General features: G+C 34.9%; 2 protein-coding genes and 1 long non-coding RNA gene across 4 annotated transcripts in view; 2 read left to right on the plus strand and 1 right to left on the minus strand.

Moving 5' to 3' along the window:
- The window catches only part of CCDC18 (coiled-coil domain containing 18), a 28608-nt gene extending 16221 nt beyond the window's left edge, over positions 1-12387 (plus strand). Inside the window, exons 20-28 of the mRNA XM_035332790.1 lie at positions 311-474; positions 1267-1480; positions 2066-2165; positions 3219-3335; positions 3738-3881; positions 5197-5400; positions 6376-6513; positions 7962-8156; positions 12355-12387. Of these exons, the coding sequence (XP_035188681.1) occupies positions 311-474; positions 1267-1480; positions 2066-2165; positions 3219-3335; positions 3738-3881; positions 5197-5400; positions 6376-6513; positions 7962-8156; positions 12355-12384 (1306 nt within the window). The 3' untranslated portion in view covers positions 12385-12387. The remainder of the gene's footprint in view (positions 1-310; positions 475-1266; positions 1481-2065; positions 2166-3218; positions 3336-3737; positions 3882-5196; positions 5401-6375; positions 6514-7961; positions 8157-12354) is intronic.
- LOC118170520 lies at positions 11979-18663 on the minus strand. Of its 2 annotated transcripts, none has more exons than XR_004752753.1 (3): positions 18529-18663; positions 16911-17028; positions 11979-12384 (listed from the first exon to the last, which is right to left on the minus strand). It is a non-coding gene; the product is annotated as an uncharacterized LOC118170520 (long non-coding RNA). The 2 variants fall into 2 exon arrangements; XR_004752752.1 differs by lacking the exon at positions 11979-12384 and adding an exon at positions 16174-16223.
- Positions 14743-18888, plus strand: LOC118170515 (retinol dehydrogenase 8-like). Its single transcript, XM_035332835.1, has 4 exons — positions 14743-15114; positions 16510-16603; positions 17907-18090; positions 18495-18888. Exons 1-4 carry the CDS (start codon positions 14865-14867, stop codon positions 18726-18728), a joined length of 762 nt encoding a protein of 253 aa, XP_035188726.1. The 5' UTR covers positions 14743-14864; the 3' UTR covers positions 18729-18888.
- The last annotated feature ends 429 nt before the right edge of the window (positions 18889-19317 follow it).

The following is a 19317-nucleotide window of genomic DNA, read 5'->3' on the forward strand; positions in this document are numbered from 1 at the left end:
CCTACTTTACATGACTTACTGTTGTTCCTATGAATGTCATAGTTACTCACATAATTGATGGGAATAATGATAATTCTACTTGTGTAAGATCTTCTTTTCCTAACAAAGTTCCTTCAACTTTACTGCTTCAACTGAACTTGATAGGTTCTGCTGTGTATTTGTGACCGATCTGCTAACAGAATTCCACTAGATTCAACAATATTATTCATTATTCATGAAAGCATCTGTCTTCTCAGAGCATGTAAGGATGTAGATATGCTGCTTTTGTTATTACAAGGTTCGTTTTGTTCTGGTTGCATCTTTTATTTAGGGAAATTAAACTGGAGATGGATCAGTACAAGAAAGAACTTACTATTATGGAAAAAGAAGTAGTACAATTAAAACGAGATGCTGAAGACAAAGCAATGCAAATAAATCAGTTGGATGTCTCTGTGAAAGAAGCACAATCAGAGCTCAATGAAAAGACAAATGAGGGTAATTTAGCTATTTTGTTTCCCAGGCTTCCTTTAATCATGCTGTTTCTCTGTGTATTAGGTTTGATATTTTCCTTTTTTGCTATTAAGTACAAGCAAGTCAGAATAGGATAGTTTTGAGGGTTTTCCATAGTCATATTTTTTAATTTGTTGGTAATTCAATAGTTAAAGATAAACAAACAAACCACTGACTTATTTTCAAGGGGTTTCTGCAAATCCTCTTTTTTGTGGGTATACCTTTACCCTATGTGAAATGACTAAGCAGATTTGCCTCTGTAAACTGGCAATGCAGATCCTTAATGTGGTAATCAAGCAAGACACACAAGTTTAACAAAGTCACAATGCCATTCATGAAAATTAATCTAATTTAAAAGAAAAAAAATACATAAGAGCTTATGGAAATAAACTTTCTAACCACTCCTCTTCCATTTATTTTTACCATTCTTTTAAACTGGAGGCTTAATAGCAATTCTGCTAGCGTTTTTTTTGTAGCAGTGTATATTCATTTACTATATTGTCTCTCTCTTTTCTCATTGGCAAAATGTTTTAGATGCATACTCAAATTACAAGTCTATTATAGGTTGTGAACTGAATAGAAAATGGTGAAGATTTAAGTGCCATGAATGGGTGGGTGTATAATTTCATTGTCTTTCTAGATTTTCCTAAAAATAGTGACACTGAAAATTGGTTACAGCTACCAGTGCTAATAAACAATGGTGTTCATAAAGAGCCCGACTTAGTGATGATTCAACACTTTGATTTGATTTGTTTTGTGTGTGTGTCTGTAAAACAGTGAATGATTTAGAAGATAAGCTGCTTCAAAGTGAGACTTGCCACAGGGAAGCATTACAGAAAATAGTAGAATTAGAAACTTCATTACAGAATGCCAATGGAGAATTAAAAATGACTTTAACGCAACTTCAGGAATTGCAAGAAGCATTACAGAATGCACAGTCCTCTCTAGAAGAGAAAAATGTTGCTGTCATGAATCTAACAGCTGAGCTCAGGTAAGCTGCTATCTTTTCTATCATGAAAACTTAGTTACATTATTGTTTGCTTAGGAATAGCACATAGTTTGGATGGTCTTTTAAAAATCTTTTTAGCATCTGTGTGTAATCGTTAGGTGGTTTGTGGCTGTAGGATAACATGGTGCAGTAGCTTCTCAGCTCACTTGTAATTTCTAAGTGGTGCTGAGTTCTTTTTTGCAAACTATTTTAAAATCTGTTCAGATTTTTTTTTTTAAATCCCAAATCTGTGGAAGTAATAGTAAGAGGTATACATTTATTTTATAGTAAAATTTGCAATTTTACATTCTGACCATAAATTAGTGATACCTTTATTTACTATTGTTTTTCAAAAATATGTTGTCCTGATAACCAGTTAAATAACTTGAATAATGAAGTTACTGGGAGATCTCCACAAGGAAACTATCACAATTACTCTATTTGGGTTTTTCTTTCCAATCAGTAGATTCACACTTTAAAGTAACCTGGCTCTAAGCAATAGATGTTATGTTTTTCAAGCTGAAATTCAATTGCTTGAAGCTAAGCAATTGAATGTGCATTAAACAGTTAAACACATGTGAATTTCAGGTATTGCAAGGGAGAAATTGAAGACAAAAAGCAAGAACTGCTTGACATGGACCAAGCACTGAAAGAAAGGAATTGGGAACTGAAACAAAGAGCAGCTCAGGTCAGATTGTTTTTAAGTATGTTACTGACAGCTGTTGCTATTATGTAGTATTATGATACTTTATAAAAAGTATACTAAATTTGTGTTAACATATGAATCCAAACTCTACTGCTAAGCTAGCCATAGTATTGACTGTAAAACTTGCTGTATCTTCCTGAAGCCTTATGGCAAAACTACTATTTTCGTAGAACAGAAGCCTCATGTAAACCCATCCCATAATTCTTTTAGTAATAAAGTTGCAGGACAGCTATTGGCATACTGATTTTTGATAAAAGGGAGGAAAAGTCTGCACTGAAGTGTGCCTTGAAACGATAGATTTCTTTCCTAGTTTTCACTGGATCCTATTTAATTAGATCTAAAGCAATCTCTAAATATAAAACAGCATATTTACTGTGAAGAAATTTCTGTATCTCACATGAAATATTTTCAGTCTTTTGATTTGGCTTCAGCATTTGGTACTCCTTGTGGAAAAGCTATTATTTTGTCACTTACAATTAGCACTTAGCCTTCTATTTGCTACTTCCTGCAAGAATTAACAGCTTATGTATCCAAGAATATTTGAGGTGCAAAAAAAAATACACCTGTAGAAGGAACTGAGACTGTAACGAGGTCAGATCTTCCAGTATTTTCTTGTCACAGCACCCTGTGAACTGCTCCGGGAGTTCACCAAAGCAACAGAATTAATTTATGTATTTTGCTTTGGCAAAAATTGGCACTTTCTAACATGATGGACAAGTATAATAAACTACTAATTAAATTCAGATTAAACTGAATTAAATCAAACTTAGTTTGTATTCTGTGTATCTGATGACCAAATATGTTCTGTTAGGGACTTTTTTCCCTCAATTTGCCACTTTGCTTTTCGTGTTTTGCCCCTGGTTTTCAAATGAGGTAGCTAGGGTGCATTTTTATTTTGACTACTTGGAAGAATATTTCTGAGACTACAAGAGTTTAGTTTAATTCCTTTGGCTATCATATTTTGTAATGTTGCTGCTTAAATTCTGCATAGTAGTTCAAAATAATATGTCTCCTTTTTTCCTGTTTTATATCTAGATTACACAGTTGGATATGACAGTTCGTGAGCATAGGGGAGAAATGGAACAACAAATAATTCAATTAGAGAACAATTTAGAGAAATCTGAGTTAGAAGTTAAGGAATGCAATAAACAGGTAATTCTTGCTTTAAAACACAGTTTCCCTAACAAAGGGCAAATGATTATATAAGAATGTCTGGTTCTGGAACACAGAAGCTGGCCAGGTTTAACCTGGAAGAGAATACTGGTGCCATATTGTAGGGAGGGAAAGAATACCTTAATATACTAGCAAAAATATTTTATTTGTCCATTAAAACTATTACAGGGATATGACAGTGCAAAAATGAAAATGTGTCTTTCTACTTAATATAATTCCCAAACTGCTCTTCCTGATATTGGAAAACGTTAGCAAAATAAAATCAAAAATTAGCAAGGGATCCCAAAGTCAGTATTAATATTGGCAGTGTTTTTAAGGTTGTTTTAATTGTTCTGATTTCATTAAAATAACTATCCTGATATTATTGCGTTTTCTGTTCAGATTGAGAGCTTAGAGAACAAACTCCAGCATTCTAAAGATGAGCTTCGTGAAAAGGAGTTTGAAATACTCCAAAGAGATCAAGAAATAAATCAGCTGAAGAAGAAAATTGAAAGAAAGCAACAGAGCCTAGAAGCTCTTGAGAAGGTGAAATGCTCCTTGGATTTCAATCCTCTCCCCTTAGTAACTTATTCACAACGTACTGCACAATTTTTAGTACTTAGGCCCATGTGATTGTTTAATAAGCAATGCAAGTAAAACAGCCTTCTCCCTAAAGATAGTGCTTGCAAATACTGTGGAGTTATCTACTGAAATTCTTAAGTAGAGTTCATTTAACACAAATTGTCAAATTTTTAACGCCTTACAGTAACTGTCCTAGAAAGAACTGTATGGTGTCTCTTCAGAGTAAGTGTCATTACTTCTCCCCATATAGTTGTATTGGATATCCTGATTTTTGCTGGATCTTAATGCTCGAAAATTAAACCAGTTTAATTATTTAGAAGTTAGAAATTTATTGGCAGACCCTTGTCTGTTTTGTGAAGAAATTAAAATATTGATCATCTTTAGTAATCTGATGTTTTGGCTATGGAGATTGTCTTCCTTGAAATTAAATCAACAATCAATCATTGTTCATCCTAATATCTAATCTAAATCTACTCTGTTTTAGTTTAAAGTCATTACTCCTTGTCTTATCACTACATTCCATGACAAAGTGTCCTTCCCCAGCTTTCCTGCAGGCCTCCTTTAGGCACTGGAAAGCCACTATAAGGTCTCCGCAGAGCCTTCTCTAGGCTGAACAACCCCAGCTCTCTCAGCCTGTCCCCATAGAAGAGGTGCTCATCTTGGTGTGGCCCTCCTCTGGACTCATTCTATATCAGTGATACTGTGTGATGAGAGCTTCTTGTGTCTTAAATATTTATCTTGTGGAAATAATTGCATCAGAAGAGTACTGAGAGTTAGCGTGCTCTTAGGAGCTAGAAGAGGTGTGGTGGTGTTTTTTTTTTGCACAGTGAGTTGAAGCATACAGATAAAACAGAAAATAGTAACTTTATGAATTATACGAATACTTGTTTTCAGGCATATATGAGATGCTAATGCATATGTGTTAAAATAAGCTTTTTATGAATGTGTTACTTTATATATAAATCAACAAGTTTTGTTACGTCTTCCTTTTAAATATCTGTGTTGGCTGCTGTGAGATGACACAGAACTTAGATGGACCACAGATCTGCAGTCTTCTGGAGTCTACTATATTTATAGAGTCTATATATTTATATTATATTTATACAAATGTTATGGTTTTGGGACTTAGTGTTTGATGGGTGTTTGGCTTGGTGGTATTTTTTCTTTTCTTGCTGCTGTTTTTTTTCCCCTCTGAAAGAGAAGAATGAATGCAGAATGTTTTGGGATTTTTTATTTGTTTGGTTTTCTTTTGAGATCTGTTGTTGTTTACCTGTTACAGACAGTGAAAAACCAGGGGAATTGCATTGGAGACCAGTACAAAGAAGCATTAGATTTGGGTCAGCAATTGAAGCTAGAACGAGAACAGCTGCAGCACACTCACTCAGAATTGGTGGAGACTCGTCGAATGTTAGTTCAGGCCCAAAGAGAAGCAGAGAGGCTCTTGCATGAATTGGAAGAACTAAACCATCTGTCCCAAGAAAAGGTGACTGAATGTTTCAACATTTCAACTCACAATATACCTTCAGTAGTAGTAGAATTAGCTATTAAAAACTTTTTTTTTTTTTTTTTTTGGAAAGGATGCATTTGTTTAGGGCTTAAAGTTTGTAAAGTTTTGAACTCCCTTTCTGCGGGAGTGTCCAGATTCTGATTTCCCTTGCAATTTTACAGTAATTAGTAGCTTCCTTCTTTTCAGTTCTGAAAAGAGAAAATTTCATTTTTTTCTGGTTAATAATGGACAAAAGAAATAGCCAGATTTAAAAATGAAATTGCTGACAGTGTTTTTTGTTATTACTTACCAGAGTTAACCAAGATTTTCACCAAAAAGTGGTATTTCCATTGGTATAGGGAACAGAAAGGGGAAATAGCTGGTATATTCCATAACTAAATATCTGCAAGGTATTGTAGGTTAGGAGGGAGCATTCATTTGTAAAAGTGTACTTTTGTCTTTGCCAGTTTTCAATATCTAGAAACATAACGCTGCAACTATGTGGTCCTGTCTAAGCTTTGCAAGAGTGTTCTCATACAGAGATTTTTTAAAAAAATAATTTATGAAAGCAACTTCATTACCATCTATCTCAGGTAATCATTTCCTGTTTGTGCAATCTCTAGAAAACATTCTAGTTTCTTGCTTGACCTGTGTAACTACGTTAATGGTAAGGAAACTCCCTCTTATTTAAAGGAGTATGACTCTACCAGTGTTATTCAGTAGGCTTATATTTGACTTAAGAGCTAAACAAGAAAGTAGCAGCACCTTGATGACTACCATGTTCTAGGCCTTGTCCTAACGCTGATTCCGTATGAACAAAGAAGGAAATGGGGAATCTCATTGTGTTTCTTTGCAGAAAACAGAGAAACTGATTCACTTATGTCCTTTTTTTTTAAGGTGGAAAAAATATTTTGCATTTACAGTGTTTTTCAGGTACAGGCATGATTTATAGTTTCTCTTACTGTCTTTCAGGAATCTCGTGTAAACCGTTTGGCAGAAGAACTGGGTGCTGCCAAAGTTCGTGAAGCTCAACTAGAAGTACAAATGCAATCTGAGATAAACAGACTTTCTGCAGAAATATGTTCATTAAAAGATGCTTGTCAGATATATGTAAGTACTAGAACTGAAATTGCTCCTGCCATTTTGATTATGTTGTCTTTGCTACTCCTTGTTTCTGAATAAGATAAGTGAGAAGTCTTCTGTCACTGAAGGTATCTGATCTGTGTTCTAGAGCATGGGAGCTTGGCTGTGTCCCACCTGGATAGGAAGGTTCTTTCACTGCAGATTGAAGCAGTGTCAGCTCTTCCACTTTGACTTCTGTTAAAGGAGATGATTTAGAACAGTCAAGGACTGGACAGGAAAAGGTCTCCTACCTAGTGCCTGAACAAATGCTGACTAAACACTTCCTTCCCAGACAAAAAAAGTAGTCTGTTAAAAGAATCCATATACACCTTCTTTTGAAGCAGTAGCTGATAGGCTTAGTCAGAACTGCTTTCAATCAACCGCTTTTATTTGGACCGGGAGAAGGTAGGAGCCTCAAAGGCCATTTATGGCTTCTGGGTTTTTATGCATCAACTAGATTCCAAAGGTACCAGATCCTTGAGGAGGTATCTAGTTGTGTATGGAGTTACCTTCTAAAAATATAAGATCCACATTTATTCAAAAATAAATTCACATATGCAGGGTTTGTTCTCATGTCATGAAATGGCTAAATCCTAAAAGAATGAATCCAGTGTATCACTGGACTCTTCAGACTCTCACAGTGAGAATGATATAAATGCAATTAAGGATAGTTTCTTGTGATAAGGTTGTGTCTTTCTCAAAGAAGTACACCTGGACAAAATTCTACACCAGATTAAAGTTGCAAAAATAAAAGTCAAAAGAAAAATGGCAATCCAAAGATGTAAGATAAATCGTCTATGAAGCTCATAACTCTAATGAGATTCTCTCTACTGTTTACCATTTATGCTGGGAAATATTCTTTTTTTTTAAATTATTTTTTTAAGAAACATTCTGTATAAAAATTGAATACATTACAGAGGTTCTAGCTCCATTCAGAATATTATGTGTTGGAAAATGGTATCTGTATTAACATCATGTAATAGAAAACTTCCTACTTCAGTGACGTTTATGGCAGACACACTGACCAATCTTCTACCTTTGTGCAAGTTCTAAAATGTCAATTACTAATGTATCTGGGGAAAGTGGTGGGGGTGGGTGTTAAGAGGGATGGTTATAGCCAGGGCACAGATTTTTCAATTGACTCATTTTGTTCTTACTTTGCTTTAATCTGTGTTGAAGATCTTGTTACAACAGCACACTCTAGGAAGTTGAAGTAACTTTATTAAAAAGAAAAAAGATTTGACTTAATTTACAATGGTAGATGACTCTTATGACAAATTAACTTCTGTGGCCAAATTTCTTACTGAAGTGAGAAATAAAATTTTGTTAATAACGATAATTGAAGTAAGAAAAAATTAAGTACTTTTTTTTCTTCCTTAAATGTAAAAGTCTTTAACTTTTACAATGTTTTTGGCATATTCCTTAAACTTGAGAAGTGTGCTCATCTGAAAGACCAAGCAAAAAGGCAGATACCAACACAACACCAAAAATTTGGTTCTTATCATCTAAGTGGACAGTTGCAACAGATGAAGCGAGATTTAGAAGAGGCTCAAGATACTGTTACTAATCTGCAACAACATCTTCAGGTTAGAGATGAAATGTTTCATGCTGCAAGTGAAGCATTGCTTGAGGTAAGTTGATTTAACTATATGTAAAGCATCTAAGGCAATTTTTGCATACAAAAACAATTACAGGATCTTTAACCAAGAGAACCGAACAAAGTGAATTACCCAGTTCTGGTTTTGCATTACTTGCTTTTACTTTATTTGTAATAATTATTGAGAAACTAGAAATAACTAAAATGCATGTAAATTTAAGCCTGTAAGGTTTAAAAAAAGTTCATCTTTCCCAGCCTCTTGTGTATTCTAGAACTACAGAGGGTATTATAGAACTATAGAGGGCTTTTTTGTTTTGTTATGTGAAAGACATGGAAGGATTCTGTGTCATCTAAGACTTGCGTGTGTCACTTAGTCCCAATCCATTTTTGTATATCTATGCCTTTAGAGCTCAATGTTTACAAATATATACATATATTTGCAAAAAGTGGTCTGTATAAAAGTCATAAAATGCAGAATGCTATGAGGAAGATGAGACATCTAATACATGGTATAAAATAATTAGAAGTACGTGTAATAGTCTTTCATTCATTAGCTCTAAGCTTATTATGTGCTACTTATAGATGTCTGTGTACTCCATTTATAGCATTCCCTTAAGAATAAGCATCTAGCTAATAGGTAATAGATGCAACATAATGGCTTTTATAGGTATAATTAACAGGAGCCATAGTATATTGTGATGTTAGCAAATATTAGACTGGCTGATATGGGCCACAGCAATGGCTAATGTAAATGTAGCTGCTGTGAATAATCCTGTATGAGAGCAACCATTTTGTTGATCAGCTCATATTCCTTTTTTTTTTTTTTTAAAAAAAATAAATGTACTGCCAAATAATTAAGTCAAGAATGCAAGCCTGTTTTTAAAGGAGGAGAAAAAGACAAGCCCCTTAGAAATGAACAACAAAAAGCATACTATAACTGACCATGCATTTCTGTTTACTTTATAAAATCCAGAATATTTAACATTAATATTAATAAGATTTTTAAAATAAGATGCTTGTATTGGTAGAAATCATAGGCTTTTTTCCTTTCACATGGTGGAAGCACTTCGATACTGTTTATGTTTTTTAAAAACACCTCATGAATTTTTAGAATCTTAAGTTGTGAGAAATTTAAACACAATAATCCAGTTCATGGAGAAACCTTAAGCCTTACATAGTGTGGTTATTTCAAAAGACAGTAATCCTTCAAATTCTATAATTTGTGGAGAAATTGTATATTAATATTTCTTCTCAAAATATGCTGCATAATATTTTACTACACTTCTCTTAAAACTTAACATTGCTTACAAATTTTTCAACATTTATTTACCTTGAAAGCAAATGCACTTCAGTTGACAGAACAGTAAACAGGAATGCAACAATAACTTAAGTCTAGGAGGCAGAATTTGAGAAAGAAGCCATGGACTTGAGACCTGCACATAGTTGGCTTAATTAGTTAAGAGAGATATTCAAAATAAAAAATAACATCTTAGTGCAAAAGGATTTAGATAGGGTAAATTGAACTCGGAAGTTTGAAGTTTCTGATCAAAGATATTTTGTTGCAGGGGCAAGAACTATGAAGGAAGAAATGTTGCCTATTGGACAAGCAGTAACCCACGAATGCTGTTGCTGGCAACATAATAGTGCATTCAGAGAGGAAATTTTAACATTGTATTTGTAAATTATGAATGTATTTTTACTGATGCAAAAGCCAATCTTGTTTTTTCCAACTGTTTTTGAGATTATTGCCTTAATAAATTCTTTTATTTTATATTTCAGAAATAAATTTTAGTTTTAAGTATCTTGAATTGTAGGTATTAATTTCAGCTCTAGTGCTATGTCGTCCCCTCTTTCCCCCCAGGATTTAAAATGATGTAGCTGTGTGGCACATCTAATAAGAGCAAAATGGTATTATCTTTTTATCAGTATTTCGTTGGGAATAGTTTCCTGTTGTTTGCTTGTTTGTCTTAAGATACTCTCCCTGCAACATTTAATGTTTATTAGAATAAACCTGTGTGTAAGACATTTTAGGTCACTGATTTGGTCACTAATAGACGCTGGGAAAATCTGTGTGCTTCACTCCAACCAGTGTCTTTCGGATGCAGAGATGTGTGGGACGGGGCTATAAGGCTTGACGGTTTCCTTACAAACTAGAACAGTTTTCCAGAAGTATTACACAATTTAGTATAAATGGCTAGTGACCCCAGTCTTGTATTACCTAGGTGCCAGAAACTGCAAATATGAGAGCCCTAAATCTGAGTCTGATTAATGCAAGCATGATTTATTTGCATTAAGATATGAGACTGATAATTCAGAATATCCAGTTAGCAACAGCATTTAATGTAGAGCAGAGAACATAAATTAATTTAAGGCTTAAGCCTGAATGAGATGTTTAGTGTTTTAAGAGTGTATCTCAGACAGAAAAAACAAAACAAAAAAAACCTGTTGTATTTCAGGAGCTCTGCAGGTGGAAGTGTGCTAACCTCCTTGGTAGTAGGTTGGTCAGTTTAACTAGTTATTCAAACATGCTCCACAAATCCAACTATTCTTCCAGTGGTTATACAAAATCAGGCACACACTTCGCAGCTGTTGATAAGTTCAAGATACACTCATCTGAAGTATATATTTCTGCAGTTTCAGAGTATTTATTTTTCTATTATAAAAGTTATGACGTAGCAAAAAGTGCTGTTTACTTGGGGAAATTACTGTATGGCGTATTTCAGAACAAGCTATCTGCTCCTCTACATAACACGAAATTAAAACCAGTAAAATTAATTTGATGAGCGTAATTGAAAAAATATTATTATTTTTTTTTTCCTCTTATTAAGCAGATCAGTTTACCTTCAGGCTAGAAATCTGTGCATCAAACTTCAGACTGGTCTTTTAAAGCAAAGGAACATTAAAGCCCTTCAAACCAAGATTTCAAGGGGAAAATATAACCTATCTGTAATTACGGTTGCATCACCACACTAGTGGAATTCCACTAACGTAGTATTGCATAAAGCCTTGCTTGCCCCTCCTACATGCACTAAATATAAATGTGCATGAGCAGCAATAGCAATTTGCCTAATGGCTGAATCAGCTAAACAGCATTTGCAGTAAAATTGTGTATCTGAATACTAACTTCCTTGGTAAAGCCATGGGTCAAACCTGATAAATAAGTAGAAACATAATTAAAATTTCTCATTAACTTTAGATGTTGTGTTGTTATTTTGCAAGTCTAGGAAGTTAATGATTTCATTTGTTATACTGTCAACATTAGTTTGTCTGGGAAGCTAACATAATTTCTGTAGAGTTCTACTCTTTTGAGTTACTAACTAGTTTACATCTACACAAATCCTGGAAAACTAAGTTAATTCTTCTGAACTGTGTTGTATTAACATGGGTTGTTGTCTCTTGGAAAACTTTTTTCCTTCAACTTGTCAGCTGGAGAATAGAAAATGTTCAAGACTTCAGTGATTGGGAGGATATAGTGAAGCTGGTCAGTTTAGTGTCTTTCTAGTTGTTCTTCACTGCTAGTATGCTTTCTCACTTTCCCCCTTCTTATATGGGAACAGTGCCAAAAATAAATGTGAGGAATCTTTCTAAATAACTTGTCTCCTTCCAAATTGACAGCATACTTTTCAGTTTGCTTTTTCTATAAAGCCCGTTAGGACTATTAGTTACAAGCATGTCTATAATAGTAAGATATCAGGGAATAAATTAAAGCATTGCTCTATTTCAAAAGGATGTGGAGGATGCTGTAAGCATTGAAATTCTTAACACCTTTAGCAAAGGGATCGTATTTTGGGTATTTGTCATTGATGTGAGTGCTGGACTCAACACTAGAGACTGGTTGTCTCTAGTGGCAATTGTAATTGTGGCAAAGCTTTTTTTTCCAGTAATGTGCAAAATGATTATTTTACCATTTAAAAAATCTTACGTAGTTTACAAACGTCTCATTTCAAAGACTAATCAAGTTTTATATTAAATATGGTCCATATTGGTAATGCCAGATTATAAGCTCATGCAGGAGCATCTGTTTCTGTTTTTGTCTAGTTGGAGATTATCCCTTAATCATGCAGGGTCCAGGTGTGCATTTTGGGATTTGTTGACTCAGGAAAGCTGCAGATAGCATTAAAGGCCAGTGCCGTTATACTGTAGCTGCATTTAGATTGTTGTGCCTCTGAGCAAGAACTCTTGCTTGAACCACACAGTGGAAAGGATGGCAAAAAGAAATGTCCTCATTACAGGTTGCTCCTCAGGAATTGGACTGGCCTTAGCTGCAAAAATGGCAAAAGACGAACAGAAAAGATTTAAAGGTAACAATATTTCTGTTATTTATCTTTATTTATATATATGTATATGTTCTTCAATGCAATATTCTCTTCCCTCCCTCCATGATTTATCAGAGCTGACTGTATTCAATCTGGTCATTGCCTTCCGTTTAACCCCCTTGTACTATGCAATGCAATACAGTGAAAATAAACTGCTTCCTGTAAGCAGATGGTATTTCTGTACCTGTATCAAAGCTGAACACCTATTTGAACTGATTACAAAATTAGATTACAAAAAAAAAAAAACACACACCATAAATAGTTGAAAATGTCTGCAGTGTGCTGCCTGGATATGCATTCACACAGTTAACTTTGCTTCCAGCTACTAAATTTTTGTGCAATGAAACATGCATGCCAATTGGAAAACTAACAAAATTAATTTAGGAAAAGAATTCTTAAATTTACATTTTTTTCCCCGAAGTTTGATTCATTATTCCAGTGCTGTGCACCCATAAAGTGTGAGAAAAGGACTGGGATTTCTTTCTGCTGCAAAATGGGATATTGGCTATGATGGAAAATGGATGGCAAAGTACATACAGCAACCTGTAGAAAATCAATTTCTCAAGCTTATTCTTACGGTATTTTACTGTCAAGTGGCTAGATGCAGATTCATAGTTTTCTGGGTAATTAAGTCATAAGAACGGTAAAACTAATTTCTAATTTGAGGTTGCACAAATGAACATTTTTTTGTAATCTGAGGAACTGGCTGTCTTCCACTTTTTTTTTTTTAAATAAAGTTATGGTATTTCTGCTAAACGTGTTGGCAGTGCTTTAAAAAATAATCTATATTCCAATATTGTGCTTGGATACTAAAAATGACTCAGCAGCCTGACTTGGTACCCATTGCTTTAAATTTTGCTGATAGTAGTGTCTTCTCGTGCTGCATGTTTTACGTTACACATATTGGTTTAATTTTTCTTTTAGCTTTCTTGAAGGTTTCAGAACGAAATTCTGGAAAAATAGTGTCATATGCATTGAAAATAAGTTATTTCTACTTCAAGTTTTTAACTGGGTTTTATCAATGATATTTAAGATATGAATGAAAAAGTATTGTTCAATACTTCTCTGTAACGCTACCACATAAAAGGTTTTATTTGTGACTAACTATTGCTTCTGACATGTTGCAGTGTACGCCACAATGCGGAATCTGGCCAAGAAGGAGGCACTTGAGGAAGCTGCAGGTCGCAGGCTGGGCAAAACCCTGGAAATTAAACAACTGGATGTCTGTGATGAACAGTCCATTAAAACTTGTGTGAATAGTATCCCTGACAGAAGGATTGATGTCCTAGGCAAGTACAAGATGTGTATGCTATGAACAGATAAGTTTTCTGTTTATTGTCTCTTCAAATACTCTGGAGAAGTTCCATTAATGTATTTTTTAAATGATCAAATTAATCATAATTGCCTAATTTATTCATGATTCTTGGGGCTTCATGCAGACGTGGATTAAATCTCACTGTGCTTCTCTGAAGCAGGGAAGCTTGTTTCTCCTATTTACAAAGGAGAAACTTGATCACAGAAAAGAAATGTCTTAGAAGATGATGCAGTTTCTTAGTAAGTGTGAGAATATAACTTTTGCCTAAACCTGTGTCTTCATGTACAATTTTCTGCCGTATAGATGAAGCACAGCTCTGTTTATAATAAAATCAATAGTGTTGTCTACTAAGAAAGCAATAGCTCTTGGTAATTAGCAAGTAAAAGAACAAATGCAAAGTAAGAGTACTTGAATTTTGTATTGAGAATTATAGTTGTACTGTGCAAATCATTTAGCAAGAAGTGTTCTTGTACTGTTTTGCTAAAAATAAATAGTAATAGAAGAAAGATGCTTATATTCTCAGCAATTGAATCTCTAAGAGAAAATCAAGGACCTGTCTTCATTTTGAGAACTCACTAAAGAACCATTTAACAAAATCTGTCTGCAGGCTGTATTATGCTGCAATTTGACACGGTGGTTTTATTGCAGCATGCCAGTTTTATCAGTCATTCCCCACTTATAAACACCTAGGAGACACATGCACCCTCCCCCCAAAAAAAGTTTATTTTTAAAGCAAACAAAAACCCAAAAGGCATACTAAAATATGGCCTAGTCTAGCACCTTTTGGAATAGATCGAAGTCTTGTATTCATTGATATGGGCATTGACTGGAGACTCTAACTTCTGCTACTGAATGATGAAAAAATAATCATGATTCTTGGTTCATTTTCCTGTAATCCTTTTCTAATTTAAAGGAAAAGGACTGATCAGAAATAAATTGGTCAAAATGTAAAATATCAGATAATTGGATTTTTTTAATTGGATTAAAACCATAATTAAAAAATAAAAATAGGGAAGTGTATTTACAGAGCTTGTCTAACACAATAATATCTTTTGTGTTTTAATCCTTTCTCTAAGGATTATTTAATCCCTAATCCTTATTTTACTTCTAAATGCTTTCCAGTAAAGATAAGCTAATGTTTAGGGATGTTATTGGTCACTGTCGTCTTCCATTTTGTGCAGTTAGCAATGCTGGAATGGGGCTTATTGGACCAATTGAATGCCAGACCATCGATGAAATGAAAACGGTGATGGATACCAACTTCTTTGGACTGGTTCGACTCCTGAAGGAGATTTTGCCTGACATGAAGAGGAGAAAGAGCGGGCATATAGTTATAATAAGCAGTGTTATGGGAATACAAGGCAAAGTGGTTTTTCTTTATTTAAAAGTTCAGTATGTACAATCTAGAGCACACCTCTTTTTTTTTTTTTCCCTGAAAAAATGTAGGAGTTAGCATATCTATTTATTGAGCTCTGTAACGCTAAAACTCCAAGAAGCATAGCATTTAGATCTGGTGTTTTATGTATCCCAGTAGTATGTTACTATGCACATAGTAGTATGTTACTATGCACTCTCAAGACATTTTAACAACAAAAGCTGTGGAGTGAATTCTTTTTTCATGGGAGTAAGGGAGTATTTTTTTTATTGTTTTAATTACTAGAGATGACCTGGAAAACAGGATTTAGTAATATTACTTTTCATTTTCCTGTTGGAAAGGATTATGGGGACAGGCAAACACACTTGCTGTGCTGTGCTGTGCTAATGGAACAAACTCCAGTCATGCCCTGGACAACTGTAACATCTTTTGGTAAAGTTTCCCCTCATAAAGTTTCACAGAGCTAATTAAAAAAAAAAAAAAAAAGTTTCTACTGTTCCCTCTGGTCTGACTGTATTTGTTTCAATTACTAAGGCATTGGCATTGATCTTAACCTGGATTATTCTGGTGAGCAAGCGTCCTGAAGCAAACTGCAAGTGTGGTTATTGGATTGCTGTACTGCCTTTTCCAAGTCATAGAATGGCTCAGATTGGAAGGGACCTTAAAGGCCATTTAAGAGACACTTAAGAGACACTTGCTCAGGGCCCTATCCAACCTGGTCTTGAACACCTCCAGAGATGGAGCATCTGTAGCTTCTCTGGGCAACCTGTTCCAGGGCCTCACCATCCTCTGAGTGAGGAATTTCCTCCTCACCTCTAATCTAAATCTCCCCTCTTTTAGTTTAAAACGTTTCCCCTTTCTCCTGTCATTATCTGCCTGAGCAAAGGTGTTCCAATCCCCTGATCAACTTCATGGCCCTAAGCCCCTCAGATGCAAGATGGATCTCTTGCATAATCAAATCTGCTCAGTTTCTGTGTTTATCTCCAGCCTATTCAAAGTCTTCTTGATAAATAGTGCAGGTGGTATTGTATGTATATACACTTACCCAGTAGACTATAGAGTAATTAATAGCATCCAGAGAGATCACAGTATCAGCTAGAAAGAGGGAAAGCGTTAGGTTAGTCAAACGTGCTTTAGCATAAGGAATTTTGAGAACACATGCAAAAACAAACAACCCAGCAGTATTTAATACTACTTAACTACTCATAATATTAAACTGCTATTACTAATGAAGTGTCTCATTAGACCAATATCCATAAGGATTTTCTTAATGTCTTTTCCCAGAATTTCTACAGTCTTGCTAGGAAAATAAGTGTTAAAACTAAATTACTTGCATGTTGAATATGATCGCATTCTCAGGCTGTTTTCTTTGTACCATCAGGTATCTTATTTAATGATGTATATGCTGCATCAAAGTTTGCGGTGGAAGGATTTTGCGAAAGTTTAGCTATACAAGCACTCAAGTTCAAACTGCAGTAAGTATCGAACCACAGGTGTGAATTACACTTTAGACAGTTTTAAATATATTCAGAGTTACTGCACAGATGTTTAAAGCTTGCTGCTATCTAGGAGAAACAGATTGAGAAACCCATGGAAATCGTACATCACAGAAGGCATCGAAGTGTCCACATTCTTCACACTGCATAAGCAAGTACTCCTGATACTAAAGTAAACATTCTTACAGACAGTTAGAGGTTTTTAGGTTTGGATAAAATATACTCTAATACTTCTGAAAACAGATTCTTGCATATAATACCATAGAAATAAAATTATAATACCAACCTGTAATGTTTTTCCTTTTAAAAGGATAGGAGTCCTTTCTAGAGATCAAGATAAAAAAGGTCAAGGGCTCAAAGAGAGCATGTAGAAATTCATCAGAAAGGAACACAGGATGAGATTCCTATAAGGACAGGAGGTGGGAGGAAAGCATCAAGAATGCAGTACTATTTTTTAGTGTTTAAGACAGTATTTGAGAGAACGGTTCTGTTCGTTGTCTATGGGACTTCAGTGTTTGATTTGTCACATATATTCACTTTGGTATAATTCTCCCACTGTTCTTTGTGTGAAGTCCAACAACTGTTAAACATCCCTTGCGTCTCTGTATGCTTGAGTGTTTAGCTCCTGTACAGTGGGAGAAGAGACAGCTGCTGTCATGGGATTACAGAGACAAAGCTGCCTCCAAACTTTGATTTTGCATAAATCTCGGAAAAGCCCGGAGAGATTTAAAATGAGTACCGTAATAATACAAAGCAAAAACAGAAAAAAGAAGGTTTAAAAAATGTAGTGTGCAAAATGTAGTACAGGAAAAATTCAAGGTCCAGTGTGAAGACTGATGCAGGAGAAAAGGCAGAATTCCAGCAGCAGTTGGAATTCTGCTGTCAAGGTCAATAGTAGATTTAGTTCTAAAGAGGAGCCTGCCCAAAATTCAACCCTACAAAGAGGTCCTATCCCAAGGAGTGTTTTATTAGAAGTTGTGACCGGGGATAATTACTGCCTGAGAGTAGAACCAGAAAAGAGCTGACCAGTATCAAAATCGATTTTTCCGTATTTGGCAGCAGCCAAATTGGTCTATCATAATAATAGTTTCAGTAATTCAATATTCATTGAATAAATTCAATAACGTGTTACTGATCACCTTGTCAAAATATAATGTTAACATTGCTTGCTAGCATGTACTCAAGACAGCGATTCTTCAATATACTTTTTAAAGAAGTGTATAGAGGTGTGTTTCCCATGAGGAGAATAGTCAGTAACCAGTATATCTTGGCTTTTGAACAGGTTAAGTCTGATTGAACCAGGCCCAGTGATAACAGAGTTTGAAAGAAAAGTGTTTGAAGATGGAATGAAAATGGATCTTTCAGCTGCAGATGAGGAAACAGCTGAGATGTTTACTAATATTTACCTTAAAAATTACAAACAAATTTTCCAGAGCCTGGGACAAAGCGCTGAGGATGTTGCAGAGGTAACCTATCAACAGATGCTGGCTACTAATGAGGAGCTTCAAGTATCGGCTGAAGCTTCCCTGATCTTGCTGTGAAGCGCACTGTTCTGATCCTTTTCCAATCAAGAGAAAGTAGCTATTGTGGGCCTACAGGGATAACTTTGGAGGACTATGCAGGATACTTAGGTGTAAAGTGCTATCACCATGGTGTAGATGAACACAAATAGGACTATGAATTAGTAAGTGCTTCTGGCTTTAACGTTATTTTAAGAAAAAAATGAAATCTTCATAAAACTACATGCAGCATTTTACACAATTCTAAAACTTTATTCTTCCACTTTTCCTCTGCTTAACTGAAAATTAAATGTTTAATTTGCTCTTTTGATAATGGTTCTTTAAAGATCTCATTTTTTCTTTCTTGACAGCATACAGTAAAGATAATTCTTGCAGAAAACCCACCTTTTCGCCATCAGACCAACACCTTGTACACTCCAATGACAACTCTAAAATACGCAGATCCAAATGGAGATCTACCCATTGATATATTCTACAAAATGGTTTTTCATCATGACAAAATCTTCAGTGCAAGTCTTAACTTTATCAAATTGCTAAGGTGGAGAAGCAGAAAGAGCTTTGACCTGGGAAAACCCTCACAATAAGCATGAGATTGTGTAAACTGGAACACTTGTTAGAGTTACTGTTTGGTTAAATGTCTTTACTTATGTTATGCAAGCTCAAAGATGTTAATCTCAATGCATTTATCTGAAACTTTAGTTTGCAGGACCTTAAAATTAAAATCCTCTTAACTATAGGTTTAGTCTGCTTAGTGCTTACTTTATTGAGATTTGTTTCTGTGGAAACAAGCATTGACTAATTCTTAAGTATTTAATATGAACCTGTGCTCCTTCACTTATTAGAATGTAACAACACAGACTGAGGTGTGTGCTGTATGTAACTTACGTATTGATTCTTAGTAACAGTTTCATATATATATATTTTTAATTTGGGTATAGTAGCCCTTCAATCACAGTAGCATTCTCATTCAGGAAGCAGGACTATTTACTAATGCCGTACCTGCAAGTCTAAGCAATCTTAAAATGTCACAAGTGGCATGTTTATTATTCCGATTTGTTATCATTTCCTTCATGCTTCCTTCATACGTGACAGTTACTGCTAGCATTATGCGCTATGTGCAGTACGTTCTGAAGAAGGCACCTCAGCGTAGCACCTTATTGCGAGGTGGTGCTC

The sequence above is a fragment of the Oxyura jamaicensis genome, chromosome 8 (genome assembly GCF_011077185.1).
Source record: "Oxyura jamaicensis isolate SHBP4307 breed ruddy duck chromosome 8, BPBGC_Ojam_1.0, whole genome shotgun sequence".
NCBI lineage: Eukaryota > Metazoa > Chordata > Aves > Anseriformes > Anatidae > Oxyura > Oxyura jamaicensis.